At 37.1% G+C, this 16,509-nt stretch overlaps 1 protein-coding gene across 15 annotated transcripts in view; it reads right to left on the reverse strand.

Moving 5' to 3' along the window:
* Positions 1–16,509, reverse strand: part of EPHA6 (EPH receptor A6) — a 568,875-nt gene that overhangs the window by 90,798 nt on the left and 461,568 nt on the right. For 14 of the 15 annotated variants that reach the window (XR_013952651.1, XR_013952652.1, XM_080597214.1 and 11 more), the window contains one exon: positions 472–594. The exons of the other annotated variant lie outside the window; for it this stretch is intronic. Coding sequence is in view for 12 of the 14 variants with exons in the window: in XM_080597214.1 (XP_080453340.1) it covers positions 472–594 (123 nt within the window). In the remaining 2 variants the exon portion in view is untranslated. The remainder of the gene's footprint in view (positions 1–471; positions 595–16,509) is intronic. 15 annotated transcript variants of the gene reach the window in all.

Below are 16,509 nucleotides of genomic sequence, written 5' to 3' on the forward strand. Positions count from 1 at the left end.
TTCATGAGATACAAGTTGCAACTACGGAAGACTGCTCAATGAAATTTGGCCTTTTCAATTTTTGTTTTGCTTACATGGTTTAGCGAGAAAATGCAAATTTTTACAGAAGAGTCACAGAGTCACATAAAAACTGGGATTTTACAGAGGCATTTTTAGTTTTGTTTCTCTAGTGGACAAGGCCATGCTTCATGAAGCGCTTGATTAGAGGACATCAGGCTTCTGTTTACGTTGACCACTTAACTATAGATCACTTTCCCTCACACTTTCTCCTATACAGTGATTCAGGAGAATAGCTGGATTCTGAAAAATAATTTCTCTTTCCCATTTCCTTCCAGTCTGGCTTTTTATTGGAAGGGACATATGATCTCCCTGTCTAACCAGTACCATATTTTGTTTCCCTAAAAGGTGTGAAGAGATGGGGCAAAGGGTGAAGGGAAAAATTGATGTGGGGGAAAAGGCTGGAATACCTACCAGAGGAAATGCTGGGGGGTAAAGATCCACCTCCTGACACTGGATGTGAGGTCAGGATGCTATTTAAAAATCCCGCCCTCAGGAATCTCGAAAGAGACTTCACCCCAATGGTCGGAAAGGATCCTTTCAAAGAGATAAAAATGATCATTAATCAAATGAGTTGTTCTTTGGCTGTTAAAGAAGTTGTCTGTTTAAAGAAAAAATAACGAAACCTCTGCAAAGCTAACAATGGCTTCACTGGAACAGATCTTATAAAATGCAGTTAAAAGTTTTTGATTGCTTTTTAACCAATTCATACAATACACAGCTTTAACCAGAGAGAAGGTGTTTTCTGCATACTTCGCAAATGGAGAATTCCAGCACTCCTAGAAGGAATGTAAAAAATTGAGATTTTAATGGTAAAATACACCTCTTGGATATTCACAATGCATTCGAAATGGCTACAATAAAGACATTTTTACAGTTTTGTATACAAATCAAAGAGAGACTAGTAGAGGTGAAACTATAGCAGCAGAGCTGAGTTTTATGTCGGTATCTCAAAGACACATGACAAACCACCTGAAAGAAGTTGTGTCTGGCAAGGGGAGAAGGGGAACTAGAATTAGTGTTAGGACATCTAACTCTGCTAAGCCAGAGCTTCTGTCAAATCTCCCAACACCCGTCAATAAATTGATGCAGGCAAAAACCAGAAGTATAGACGTGGCTTCTTTCTGCTTTGCTATCACCAGAAGCTTTACAGGTTTTACACTTCCAATTGAATGAACCTTACATTCTTCTCATTGCCTAATAGTACATTTTGATTGCTGCAAACAGAGGTTATCTCATCCACCCATTTTAACTTAAATACTTGTGATATATCTAAGGTAGTGTTGATAAATAAGGACTCTATCATCCAATCCACTGTTTCAGCTTTCAGTGTACATACAGAGACCTAGAGACATCATTACAGCTAGCTCACGTTAGTGCTCAACGAATACCAGCATCAAAGCTGGATCTGAAATGAGAGAAAATACACCTTGCATAAAAATACAGTCAAGACTCTCCAACCTTGCAATAAATTGAAACTGATAATTAGATTTTTTTTTTTTTTTAGTTCTGCAAGTATATCAAGCAAACATATGTCCAATAATTTAGGCTATGGTAAGTTTGTTTTCATCATCTTACATGTATTTCACAACTGTTCCTGTAGGAGACAGAAAAAATCTTGATATCTATATACAATGAGAAAAAAAAATGTGCCTCTTGAAATTCAATCAACTGTATTCTTTTTTCTTCTTCTTTTTTTTTTTTTTTAACTCATACAAACACAAGTGAGGATAGTTTAGCCTCAAAATACATATATGCATTTGCTGAGCTTAACGTAGCCTAACAGCTCTGAATTTTTCTCTTGTACTTTCAAGCAAGAGACCTCTTGTTTCTTCTCAAAATATTCCTCACTTGCCCTTTAAATTTGTTATTAAAACTACCACGGTCTGTGAAAAAAGAATTAATTTAATTAGTGCTCTGGGTGCAGTATTTTTATATCTGATGGCTAAAAATATGGAATAAAAGTGTTCCCTCTGGCTATTCCAGAAAAGCTTAACTTTGTCTGCCTTGTCAAAGTGTTTCCAAACTCCACGGCTTTCATTTTAAAATATTTGCAGAAGAGATCATGGATAGAGTCCAGAATACAATATACAGAAATTCAATTTTAAAATGGAAAATTGTTCCATAAACTCCAAGATGTTGTATACTAAACAGCACCTTAAAACATGAAGGCTAAATGATGAACATATGAATACTTCCCAAATAAAATTTTGCTCCTTTGTTTCAAAATATGAACTACACCATCCATAAAGTACACCCACAGTGAGTCACATGCCATGTATACAGACCTTCAGAAAAGTGAAACAGCTTGAGCTTCACAATGGATAGTTTCCTACATTTAAATGGCGTTAAATGGCAAGTAACTCAGGTTTCCTAGCAGTGTTACAATAAATCACATTGTTATAGAAAGTAACAAAGAAAAATACAAGCCTGCTCCACTTATTGTGCATATTTGGAAACAAAAACAAGGAGCGGCACATTTTGGAGCAACTCAATCTGTGAATACTAAAAGAGCTGGACGGCTAAAATTACTGAGGTCTTCCAAGCGGCCTCATAATTAAAGGAATACATATAAATAATGTTTTTTTCTCACTCACTTACTTTAAAAAGGTAGAATTCAATTGCTTAAGCATAAATGCTTTATGTCATTTGAGATGCTGCAGAAAATCTGAGACATTCATATTTGAGTGGCAGACATGACAAGATCTGCAGGAGATTTGCGCTCTTTGACAGGGGCAGCAAGAGGCAAAGCAGCAGTTGTGTATCTAAGAGGAGGCATCCAGTGCCATTTTAGGCAACTGAAACCCATACAGATACTTTCTTGTCACCTCAAAAATGTCTCCAATTAAACAGAACACATGGTTACACAAACAAGACCTTGCTTAGTCTCTCTTCCAGAAGTCCACAAACAACTTCTGAAAAGGAGCAGGCCGATAACATTCAGAGCCCTGATCAGTATCCAGCAACATACAAATGTGAAGGACAGATTGAAAATTCATTCACATTAAAGCAGGCATGATCCTAGACCAAATTACAGCATATGCCCCAGAATGAACACATGGTGTGTGGCTGGTAAGAAGAGTCAATACTTTGGTAATATCACCTGCACAATGTGAGACTGTTACATGACTATAGAAGTTGACTATTGTTACAGGTAGCTGGGAAAGAAAATCAATTTTCATAGCTCCCATCAATCCCCACCAGAAAGACAGAGGTCTGATAAGAGATTTGGGCATTTCCAATAGCTTAAAGCATTACTCGAATTTTTACTTGTTTGCATAAGCAGTCACAAAATCTTTGAAAGAAAAACTGCAACAAAGAATTGTGTTCAAGACAGAAAGGGAGAAAGCTCTCTGCCAACACAACAGAGAAAGAAGGGAGGTGGGAGTGTGGTATTAAACAGAAAACACCAGCTTCTTAGAAATACATAAATTTCTGTGTGGAAATCAATAAACAGAACTGCATTTCCTTCTATCTGAATATGTTATTTTTTATTGGACAATGAGGCTGTAGCCTTTGCTCTTTTTCCAAATTGGAATTGTGCTTAGCTGAACAAAAAGTTAACGAAAAATGTGCTGCATCCTGCTGCTTTACACAAATTGCAAAGGCAATATTCATTTTTTAGAGGTGTATTCTAACAGTAAAAATCTTAATGCTTAGTTTAAACAATCTCTTAAATAACCACACTGGACACTTTCAAGACACTTGGATATTATTTCTTTAGCTAAACAACCTTCTTGAGAAATGCATACATCATGCTGAGACTAGGGTTTTACACATGTTCTGTTGTTTGTATGAAAACTATTTTTTTTCCAGTGGGTGGAGTTACGCTAATGGAAAAAGCTTTTCATATAACATCTTACTGGTTCTAGAAAGAGAAAATGAGACATGAATATTAAGCCATGATTCCTGAGTGCACTGAAATACAGTTGTTATATAGCAGCTTGCAAGCATTATTTTATTATGGGAAATAAATAAACGATAATAATTAAAACAAACAAACAAAACAACAACAGTAAATCCTACAACTCCCTCCTGGTCCATAGTTACCCATGATGACCATTATGCCACCTTAACACTGGAAAATACATTAGTTTAGGTAGTAGTTGGAAAAGTGCATTGAAAGAGTAAAAATAAATGACAATATTCTCAACAGCTGACAGTTCGTGGAGTATACATCATTTAATGAGTTCTGTGATACCAGTTTATAGCTCAGCATCAGTTCTTCTCTTTCACAATTATCACAGCTAAGTGCTTGTGCTGAGAGGCAGTGGGGGAGTGCTGAATCAATTAGCCTGCCTTCTGCCTTTGTCTGTTGTTCCAGGGGGAATATCAGCCCAGAAGTGATAGAATTTGATAGGGAAATCACTTGTATAGCATCCTACACTGGCACAGTTTTAGTAGCATATTATCTACACAGAACAGAAGGGCAAGAGAAGATAGCTGGGTAAAGGAAATACATATGCTTTGTTCAGCTCCAGAGTGCATACATTAATTCACATGCATTTATTAGCACCTGCATCACAACAGCATGGCCAGCCAGAAGGAACAGCCACTTCTCCCCGTGGCAAAGGCACATCCCATAGCCTAGGGCTAGCAACAGCAGAATGTTGCTGAAGATTGCTAGATCTACAAAGGCAAGAAACTTCTGTCTTGTGGCTCAAGGAAAGTACTGAACAGATGAATGAATGGATGAACAGAATGACACAAAACACGCCCAGTGCTATACTGGTAGAATAAAATGGACTGTGATTTCTGCCTGAATGGCAGGACAGATACAAACCCAGTTCTGCTCTGTTAATGACAGTACATGCTTACTCACACCTGCTGAGTGCAAACATTCCTACCAGCTTTGCTCCCATACACACTGCAGAACCAGTACAGTGCCAGCAGTCCTCTATGACCTACATCCCACCCCTTCCCCCTCATCAGCTGCGGCTCCTTTGCCCCAGTACTGGAGCACTTAAGCTGATGTCCTGGCAGCCTCTGGACCCCACAGACTTGCAGGGATGGGACCTGAAGCTGCTCCGTTGTGCAGGTACAGGCAGGCAGGGCCATCAGCTTGTTCTGTTCATCAGAGTCCCTGGGTTTGCTGGAAGAAAACGAAGCACTTAAAAAAAAAAAAAATCACTATAGCAGTTTTTTTTGCATGACCTTAGTACAGCTTGTGGAAACTTGCTTTTAAAAGGGAGAACATTTCTAAAGTCTCTGCACTGTGACTAACGATGTGTCTGAAGTAGGTTATTAGAAAGCCTACTGAAGATGCAGGATGTATGTATTAAATATATCCTGTAACATACCATATAAGAAAAGGAAACAACATAGAAGCCTCAAGCAGTAATCAAGCTAGATCAAGTATTTATTAGAACAATATGTCTTTTTTCTCCCTATTTCTGAATTATTTGATCATACTTGTTATGGTATTTATCAAATATATATCCAAACAAAAATAAGGCTCAGCAAATTCGCAGATGACACCAAGCTGAGTGGTGTGGTCGATACTACAGAAGGAAGGGATGCCATCAAAAAGGACCTGGATAAGCTTGAGAAGTGGGCCCATGTGAACTACATGAGGTTCAACAAGGCCAAGTGCAAGGTGCTGCACCTGGGCCAGGGCAATCCCAGACAGGAGCACAGACTGGGAGAACTCACTGAGAGCAGCCATGCAGAGAAAGACTTGGGGGTTCTGGTGGATGAAAAGCTTAACATGAGCCAGTGGTGTGCACTTGCAGCCCAGAAGGCCAACCGCGTCCTGGGCTGCATCAACAGAGGAGTGGCCAGCAGGTCAAGGGAGGCGATTGTCCCCCTCTGCTCTGCCCTTATGAGGCCTCACTTGTAGTCCTGCACCCAGGTCTGGGGCCCCCAGTAGAAGAAGGATGTGGGGCTGCTAGAGCGGGTCCAGAGGAGGGCCACAGAGATGATCAAGGGCTGGAGCACCTCTCTTATGTAGAAAGGCTGAGAGAGCTGGGAATGTTCAGCCTGGAGAAGAGGAGGCTCTGGGGAGACCTTACTGTAACCTTTCAGTACTTGAAGGGGACTTCAGAAGGGAAAAAAAGATGGGAAGCGACTCTGCTCAATTGGATAACGACAGGACAAGGAGAAATGGTTTTAAACTAAAAGAGGGGAGATGTAGATTAGAGGTTAGGAGGAAATTCTTCACTCAGAGGGTGGTGAGGCACTGGAACAGGTTGCCCAGAGAGGTTGTGGATGCCCCATCTCTGGAGGTGTTCAAGACCAAGTTAGGTGAGGCCCTGAGCAACCTGATCTAGTGGGTGGCGTCCCTGCCTATGGCAGAGCGGTGATCTTTGAGGTCCCTTCCAACCCAGGCTATGATTCTATGATTTGTCTAAGCAACTTCTAAAGCAGCCTGAGCTTTTAATCTCACTGTAGTAACATATAAAACTTGGAATCTTCATTCAAAGCAAAAAAGTACTACTAGAAACACTTAAATATCTTAGATATACAGCCAATGTATTACTTAGGACATCCTATTCATTTACCAGGCAGACTTTGACTAATTAAGTTAGAAATATACATTTCCTGACTCATCTCCAAGGGAAAAACTGCAACTGAAATCATATCATTTATGGTAGCAGGTTTAGCAGAATGCCAAGGTATATGGGAAAAAGAAACAGGAAGACTAAATATACACTGCTGTTGGAGGCATGCAGCTGAGGACTGCTTATTGGGGTATTTTTTAACAAGTGAAACAAGAATTGCCTCTGAAGGAACTCATGCGAACATCTAAAATAGCAGAAGACCTTTGCACCTGTTCTGACCCCCTTAAGGTCTGGAAGTTAGGTAATATAGGGAATTATTTGACAGAACCTCTTCACATAATGAAATTTCACAACTTTAAATACAAAGCAGTGTCTATAAACACTAAAGTTCAGAGGAGTCTATCAGGGAATATTCACCTAAGCAAGGTCTCTATTAGAAAACCTGAGTACTCTTATGATTAATTATAGTGAGGCATCACTTCCTCATAGGATGTTGCATGGGTATATACCATCTCCCTGACATGTGCCTATGGAAAGGAAAATTGTATGTCCTGTTCAGAAGGGAGCTGCAATGAGTTTCAGTCACTTTCTCAGTCTGGGATGCACCCACCACATACCTGGAACAATCCAGAGCTCCTTTTTTTTGCCTCCAAGTAACTAGATCACTTAACTGGGTTTCAGTATCTCAGTCCAAAAGATGGCCCATTTATAACTTTATTTCTGTCAATACAGCGTCTTGAAGGATTCCAGGAACTTGTCTGCAACACCACATATCAAAGAGTGACCAGTGACTTTTTTTTGTGCTGATATGTAGCCACTGTTGGTGATTTCAACTAAGGATAATCTGTGCTGTGCATTTAAAACAGGAATTCAGACCATCCCAGTTAATGAGTATTACTTATGAACACTAAATGATTTTTCTGAATATTGGTGAGCAAGTTAGTTAGCTTAAATCAAAATATACTTTAGGAAAAGCTCTCTAAGAAATTTAACAAACTACAGAATTTGATTTTCCCAGATGGTCTTAAAAATGGAATAGCATCCTTAAAATTTCACCTTTTCGTATATCTTATAGAGACTGTTTGCACTTGAAGATTTTATTTTAGAACAAAAGGTCCTCCCATCCCCTCACCCCCGTTATTCTGCATAAGAAAGCTTTTCTCTCAGAAAGAGCTCAAAAGTAACATCCTACTGCACAACAACCACTGCAGGACTGCCCTTTTTCAGAAGTCAGTTGCCATTATTCTCAATGGGACTGAAATCGTATCTTGCCTACAGTTAGGTGACTATACTGAGAAGCACAGCCATCTTCCAATGTTTTAAATGAACCTACATTAACAAATTGCTCTTAAAGAGAACTGTGAGGTCACTGGAAACAATAGGGTGTAGTAGCCCTTCGTGACAAATGCCATAAGCAAAATGGCTGGGGTACAGATGTGCTCCAAGAGCAATAGGAAATAACACATTTAAAGCAGACAAAAATTCAGGAAACAGAAGATTGCACCTTTGTTGACAAATCAGTTCTCAGTAACAAACAAATAATGGCAAAACTTCTAAAAATTCCTTAACATATTTTTAAAAGTTTTGGATCAGATACACTTATTAGAATGAGTAGAAGAAAAGTGAACATTAGAAATACAAATATCTGGATGAAGGAAAAAAGGGTAGGTAGATATGTGCACTTTGTAAAAAATAAAAGTGCAAGCAAAAGCAGGGAGATGAGACACAAGGACTGATGAAAGATCTTAACACAGAGGTCTGGAAAAGATTTCCATGCATCACACCTGCCCAGCTGTGACAAACAACTGTATGCACAAATATGTATCAGCCAGTTCTGGCTGATTTGTGACATGCTTGTTTCTTAAAAAAAGAGCTTTAGTAAGTTCAGAAAAAAAATGCAGAGAAATACAAAATGAACATACTTAGAATATTCAGAAAAAAAAAAGAAAACAGTATTTTTTATAGTGTTTGATTATTCTAGGACTGTGTCATGATTTTGAAGAGCCTTGACCTGAGATGTTTAGTATTCAGCAGCAACTTGCTTCTAAACTATGAAGGATTACTGTAAGATTTTTTTAACCCCTCTTTGTTAATTTGGGAATAACAAAGCATCCACATGTTTTGCCCTCATTTCTGAAAAATAGACTACTCTAACCTAGTTCTTGTTGGAAAATATTTTTAAAGGCTGTTTTCTATTTTAAAGCCCACTGATATAAAAGCCCAATCCAGACTTAATTTCATAGGGTCTATCTGGAAACATGAAGATGACAAACGCTTGGCAGGGAAAAGCTGCTGCTCATTTCTCCATCCCCAATGAGTTTCACCTTGACATCCTTGTGAAAGACAATGCTTTCCTACGAACCTATAGAATTGGAGTTCTCTTATTTCTTGATTGGCAGCTGGAAATAAATCCAGATTTAGGAATATTTACATAGAATGAGATGATATTAGAAAATCCCAGTTAGAGCAAGGTTTGACTTAGGATTTCTCTGGGAGAAAAAGCAAATGCTGGAAGAAGCTTACAATTCTTAAGGAGGAACAAATAGAAGTTACAGAATATTTGAGTGGAATATTAACATCTAATTTAATTTCCCTTGCCACTTCTAGACAAACAGGCAATTTGGGTAAAAAAATGAGGGAATTGCTTGAAAAGAGTTCAACAAACACTTATAGCCATTTATTTTGTTATGTGTTAAATGTCAATGCACACTGAATTTCTGGTTGCTGAGAAGACTGGTGTGACAACATTAATATGATTAAGGCTTTTAACAGCAATAACAACTGTTGTGTTGAATCATCTTTGCAGTCTTAATGGAATAGTAATTGGAAATACTGTGCTTCTGTTACAGATAAAACAATCTGTCTGTGTTTAAATTGTCTATTAAAGAAGTATTTTTCAGACAGTGCTTAAACTGAAAATAGCTTTAACACTAAACAGCTAAACAAGAACTCTGAAATCTCTACGTATTTATGGATATGTACAAACTCAGAATGCTGTTCCAAGCAATGTATGCTGTGCATTTGGATTTCATGGCCATGCATGTATTATCAAATTAGCTGGAAGCAAAATACTTTATAATTGTATTTTTCATGATGGAAAAAAACATAGTCTGCAATTTCAGCCAAAACCTTTGGGATTTTGTATGCATCGTTTTGCAATATTATTTTCATTTCAGTCTTAGTTTCTGTGATTTTGGAATGAAAGATCCTCAGTAAAATCTGAGAGTTCCTATACTGTGGAATTCTCCATCCTTCAAGAGAGGAATCTCTCATGTGATATATTGATGGGGTCTTATAAGTGGGATGGTCAAGAAGTTTTAAATTTCCAGGTGTTCTTTTTTTTATGGTATTTCCATAAAAAGAAAGATTATAAAGGTTATAATTTTGAACTTCATGTTTAAAAATTGCAGTGGGTTTTAATTTAATGAGTAAAGTATCTTTTCATGGCTGATATCTGAGAATGGATGTATCGATGAACCTTGCTGTACAATATGCAGATCTGCAATTAAATCTCTGATTATCTACTCTTTGTGTCTTTCTAGTCTGTAAGTGTGAACGAGGATTAAAACCTCTTTGTTCACAAGATAAACCCTCTCCACTTGTAGACAGCAATTGAGGATGTACCGCTTTCAGGAAAACAATTGGGGCTGAATTTCCAGAGAGTCAATTGACAAAAAGTGGTTTTATTTTTTTGGTTACACAAACATAGATTATAAATTGACGTTGAGGATGATCATGTCAATTCACAATTCCATTCACTATTCATGTTCATACCATTAACAATTCACATTTCACTAATACCAGTGAAATTAAGTACAAAGGTTTGATTTTCTTTTCCATTACAAACACTGACTCCTTTAAATAAGTGATGCCAAGATGCTCTTTATTGTTAACTCTTTGATTAGAAGTGTAATATGTGTATAAATTTTCAACATTTACATATCTGTGTGCTAGATTTATAAATCTAAGAGAAATAATCATAAGCCTAAGGAAGTTATCCCAGCACACACTTGATAAACTGTGCTAGAAGCCAGAACACAGGCTTCTCCTGTAGTCTATCTGATGGACTTCGACATATGCATTGGCGGTACTACTGACCAAAGACAAATGTCTCCGCTGGTTAATTATCTATTTGTGAATATCAGTGTATTCAGGGGATTTTCTCCCAGTCTCAAGGCTGAATCTCAATCCTTAAGGATAAATGTCATGAGGTAGAACCTCTTTGATCTGATCTTCCTTATTTTAGTTCATTGTAGCAAGATGAATATTGGGCAGTCAGTATTTAAATAGGCGAAAAAGTCAAATTTTCCATGCGCCTAAAGACATTCACTGAAAATTGGAAGGAAGTTGCAAGCCTTATCTAAAATAGCAAAACAATTTCTGAATGATGAAGAATGTACTCACCTACAGCTGAGAGAAAAACAAGAAAAAGGGAAAAGCAGACACCCATTTCTGAAACGGGTGAGTTATTATCATTTTAGGGCATACAATAACTTTCTGTTGTTTCAGGAAAAAAAGGAAATAAATTATGTGAATTCTAGTAACGGTGCAGTAGTTTGTTTCAGATTTCAGCTGTTATAAAGACTCTGTAATATGCTCCTCTAGATGAATTATTGAAATGAAGTCATTATCAGCTTAACTTATTTACTTCCAAATTTCATTCAGTAGAAATTACCTTGTTAAAGTTTAGTAGAAAAATGACAATATTTACCAATTGATCTAGACATGAATCTATTCAGGAATGTCAGACTGAATATATTTCCCTCTTAAAACGTGTTTACACGATTGCCATTAATGTTTTGTGCTTATATTAAGATAACATACCCAAACTGAGTACTCTGCAAACTCACACCATCTAATTATGGTGTTTAAAAAATAATTATTTTTTCCACATGCTTCTCTCTTTCAGTTGTGTTCCCCTCAACAGTTTTACCATCTGTTGCTGATTTATAAACAGTGCCAAGGCTATGTTTATCTGTGAAGAACAGTAAGACTTAAGAAGCAGTATTTATTGTGAACTGTATTTCCAACCTTAACTTCAAGAGTCTGGAATGGATCCTAGGCAGTTTGCATCTAAATTATTTATTCATCTGGAACCTGAACTGTGTACGTATTAAGAATCAGAAAGATAATTACAGACTGTGAAATGGATACAGCCAAGATTCACAGTAGAGAGGAAGCAAAGAAAGGAATTTGAGGGTCAGGAACACGGTGATGGGCTGAGTGAATTGATTCTCAATAAGCAGTTCACAGAAGAAGACTATTAAAATGATGGTATTATTTTTTGTGGATGATAATGATGATGCTAGAAGAACGGTGGATGCAGAAATAATTTATCTGCCTTGGCTGGAGCTGCAATGCTGAGTGACATGGGTAAGCAAAACATGGGGGTGTGTATTCAATGCAAACCTCTGTCACTAAAGTTCTCACTTGCTCTCCAGAGCAGAACACAGACAACACATGGCATTTTTCAGCAGTCTATAAATCAAACGGGTCTGAACAGATTTTCATTGCATAATATGCGTATTTCACTTCTAAATCTCAAAGATCACTGACAATTGTTACTTTCAGCAGCATTCACTTCAGTATACTGGAAAACTGATCTCTTCTTGGGAAGTATGTCCCAACTGGCGATACACCACACAAGTGCTTAGATTGTGGTGTGAGGAGAATGTGTTTGCTTTGAGATAAAGGGACAAATTGACCTGCGGTTTGCTACAACAAACTGGTATTACCTCTTTCTCAAGAAATTCTTCTTATCTTTTGATCTTTCTGTACCATCCAAAGTACTACAACTATAGTTGTTTATGGTAATCCTTGCATTAGAAAGATGTTGATATTGTAAATAACCAAAGGTTTCTTTTCCTCACATCAAACCTCATGTTTCCATGAAATGTAGTATCAGATTGTTTACAGAAGATTACCAGTCCATATTTTAATTCTGCTTCTTCAACATGAATCTCCTGTTAAAGATATTTCAGGCTTGTTGCATTCCATTAGAAATGTAGGTATCAGCCTTTAAGCTGTAGTCAAGTCCACAATACAACCTCTTCAGGCAGAGGTTTATATGACAAGGGTGAGATCTGGATAACCACTACCATAAGTAACTATGTGACGAACTACCAGTTCCATAGATCTGATAGTCTATTTTGGGGTGACAGGATATTGATCACAAACCTCTTTCTTACTCTAGTTCAGGTAAATCTAAGGACCTTACCTTGTCCTTCTGTATTAACCTATTAAAGATATGCGAACCAGAGAACGGGTGCAGATTTTCTGGAAGAATTCTAATGGCTCAAACAAACATTAATTCAATCATCCCAAGTTCAAGCACGCAAGCCAACCTATTTAACTTTGCACGTTAGGTGAATTAGGGAATATTTACACAATGTATTCTTTTGTTTCTCCAGTGAAGGCTTTAACTCAGCTGGTGATGAAATGCAGCAGCATAACACGGTTGAAAGTACTAAGACCAATCCTAGCATGCCCATAAAAACTGTCAGTCTACCACACATTAGAATGCATAGATAACTATGGTCTATTTTCAGTCATGACACAGACATTTACATCAGTTTTTAGAAGTTATTTAAACAACTCAAATTACCAAAAAAATCTAGGTGCTACCATGTACCTGTTTACTTTAATGAGGCTTATACATTTCCTAAGGTTTGCAGAAGTACTAAGATATATAACTCCATCCTTAGGTACCTAAATTCCAACAGACTAAACAAAAAATAATATTCTTTACGACATTTGCTACCTTTGACAGCTCTTCTGAAATACGGTTTGATCATTATTAAATTATTTAGTTGTAATGACTATAACTTTAATAGCCCTCTGTATCCTGTATTGTATTTCCAAGGACTTTAGAAAAAAACTTGCACATCCCCACAAAATTCTCTCCATACATGTCAGGCAGTATGCTCACCAAAAGAACAAGAGAAATGCAAGCAAAACCGTGATGGTGAAGAACTCTTCAGCAGCAGGCAAACTTTAGACAGCATTAAGATAATACATTGAGAATAGCTTTTTATCACATTTAAAACAGCAGGGATATATTATGTTTTATATACTCCTGTAAATTTGAGTTTAGTGAAGCCAGTGAGAATGGTAGCTGTTTCTTTAAAAAAAAAAAGTAACAATGGGGACTTGACAATCACCGTGATTATGTCTTTCATTTTTCATCTTGTCACCTTAAGGAGAAGCTGTGTTTCTAGGTATTAGACGTGGCCCTAGATCCAGCACCCCAATGGGACAGAAACATCAAACTATTTCTATTAGTTTGTTATCTAATCTAGATTTCTTGCATAAAAGTGTAGTCTTAGTGTAACATCTTAACTCAAAAGATCATGGAACAACACGACAGTAAAACCTGGTATGATAAGGTTTCTACCTTAAGCCAGACACATCTTTTAGCTTATTTTCGAGAACCAACTCTAATCCATAAAAATATAGAGATATATATGACAGTCTATCTGATACAAGATCTTATCTTCCATCACTGCAGCCTGCAATAGCTTTATTGTCACTTCGATTTTTTAAGTGACTGGTAGTTCAAGAACCACAGCTGGAAACTAAGAGACTAATGGCAGCACAAAAGAAAGGAAGATAGTAAGGAAATATACTCTGAGACAATGAGACATTGGTCCTGACTACATTTCATCATGATCCTCACAAGCTTGTATTCTAAGTAGTATTCTATAATTTACTTCTTCCTCAGTACTTTCCTCAAGTTCCCCCAGACTAAATATCATAATTGTGCATAAGGATTTTCATTTTCTACTTTCAGATGATTTAATCACTCTTACTATTCAAAGTTAGGCAGATATGTACTATACATACTAGACATTACTCCACAAGAATGGGGTTAGAGTTTAAATTCTTATGCTGCTCTGAAGTAGGAAAGTGCCCATCTATAGTTCCATGCCAAGGACAGAAATAAGTAAATAAATAATTTTTTCTTGGCAGTGAAGAGCACAGAAGTTCTATTAATATTGATTTGCTTTTGATTATTGCTGTCTGTACTAATTCAATTGCCGTATCTTCCATACTTTGTAGTTAATATGCCTCGAATCAGCAACTAACAAATTCTTTGTGTCTCTACAGTGATTCATTGTTTTGTTATTTTCTGATTTTGTCATTTTTTTCTATAGTCTTCCCCTTAGTCTGTTTAGCCTCTCCTGGCAATTCGAACACATTACCCATTTCATTTTCTGATACTCTTACCAATCGTACCTGATTTTACATGCTTTGCAGCCTAACACTCAACAGCTCCATTATGGAACACAGACCTGTTATATAACCTTAACGCTGATGGGTTTTATTATGTTAATCAGTGTAAGACCGAACTTGAAGTAAATGAATATACACCAAAAAAACTATCAGTGAACGACAAACGGAAACATAAGTATAAAGAGCTCAGAAATGAGACACAACCCATGATTTTTCATGTCTCTCTTGAAGATTGTAAAAAAAAAATCTTTTAAACTGCTACAGTGAGTACCTAGTCTCTGGGGGTAGAGTTCTTTGAACTGCATTGAGTCCTAGATTATGTCAAAGACATCTCCCCTTAATATATGTGTAGTGAGATGGAGACTCCTTTTTCTTTTCTGACTGATAGACAAAGGAAGGAAGAAAAAATACACCTACCTTTTAAGGTAGGTAAAATACTCAGTGTGTGCTTTTCCTTTGTCATTGGTTTTAAAACTAATGCAGTTCCAGTTATTTCAGCAGTATCTATTCTGATTTTGCAGAGCATAAGATAGAGGGCTCCTGACTCTGATATGGGGCAGCAACAATGCTATCTGCTTTCCTCTCCCTTTTAAGGAGCTCATGACTGAGCAGGGCTCATGATTTTGCAGCTGTAACTTCCAACGATGTTTGGCCGGCACTTTCACAGAAGCTGTATTTGAGAGAAATTTATATCAGCGTTCAAAGTCTTGGCTGAACTTGCAAAACTGAAGTTATAAGACACAAAGGTTTTTGTGGGTCAATTTTAATCCTTTTTTTTTTTTTTTTAAACGTTTTAGCTTTTCTGTTTTCCCAATCAACTAGACTTGGTAACAGCTGAATTAAATAATCTCCACAGGTGTATAACTAATTTATGATGATCCCTGAAGAATATGACAATGTCTACATTCTGTAGATGGAATGAACTGAAAAGAGGAAACAGATCATACCATCAACATTTGCATGTGCTAATTACAATTTGATTTCTAGTTCATTTCTTTACTGTTAGTCTGCATGTGCTTTTGTAGTATGAAAAAGACAGCTGTAAGAGTTGAAAAAGACAGCTATAAGAGTTGCAAGTTTCAAGACTTATATCAGTCGCAATTTTACTTGATCAAGTGATGCCTCATGAAGTTTACCACAAAGCAATGCTTTAAAAAGGTATGGAGGACTTGGAGGACTTAAACTAACTTCTAAGAACTTGAAAAAAATAATCAAAACATTTGTAAATATTTAGGAGATGATGATGTAGTAACTAACAACCTGCATGCATTTGTTAAGAACAAAGAATACAGCAGCCTAATTTCTGCCTGTGACAAATAGGTCTCAAAGACAGAAGAGCTTCACTAATGTCATATATGCATGTCCCAGACTGGTCGCAGTAGGGACAGGGCATTACAGTTTCCTGTTTTAATGAAACTATTTTATAGCTGGGATAGTAGCTGCTGGGAAACTGTCCTCAGTGGCTCACTGTCAGTCTGGAAAAATTCAAATAGTATGGTCCAGGGCTTTTGTTACTATTCTATTTTTGCCAGAACAACTATTGTGATGGAACCAAGAGCATGTTTTTAAATCTGAGAAAGACACCAAAATGGAAGAAGCTCTTGGAGATTTGGCTCATAAAGTAAAACAACTTGGCATACTAGGCAAAAGGTCTGAGAAAACATGAAACAAAACTCTGTGAAGACAAAGCAGTTCAATGGAGACAGCAGTAATTAACCAC

This window comes from Anser brachyrhynchus, assembly GCF_964034855.1.
Source record: "Anser brachyrhynchus genome assembly, chromosome: 1".
Classification (NCBI taxonomy): Eukaryota; Metazoa; Chordata; class Aves; order Anseriformes; family Anatidae; genus Anser; species Anser brachyrhynchus.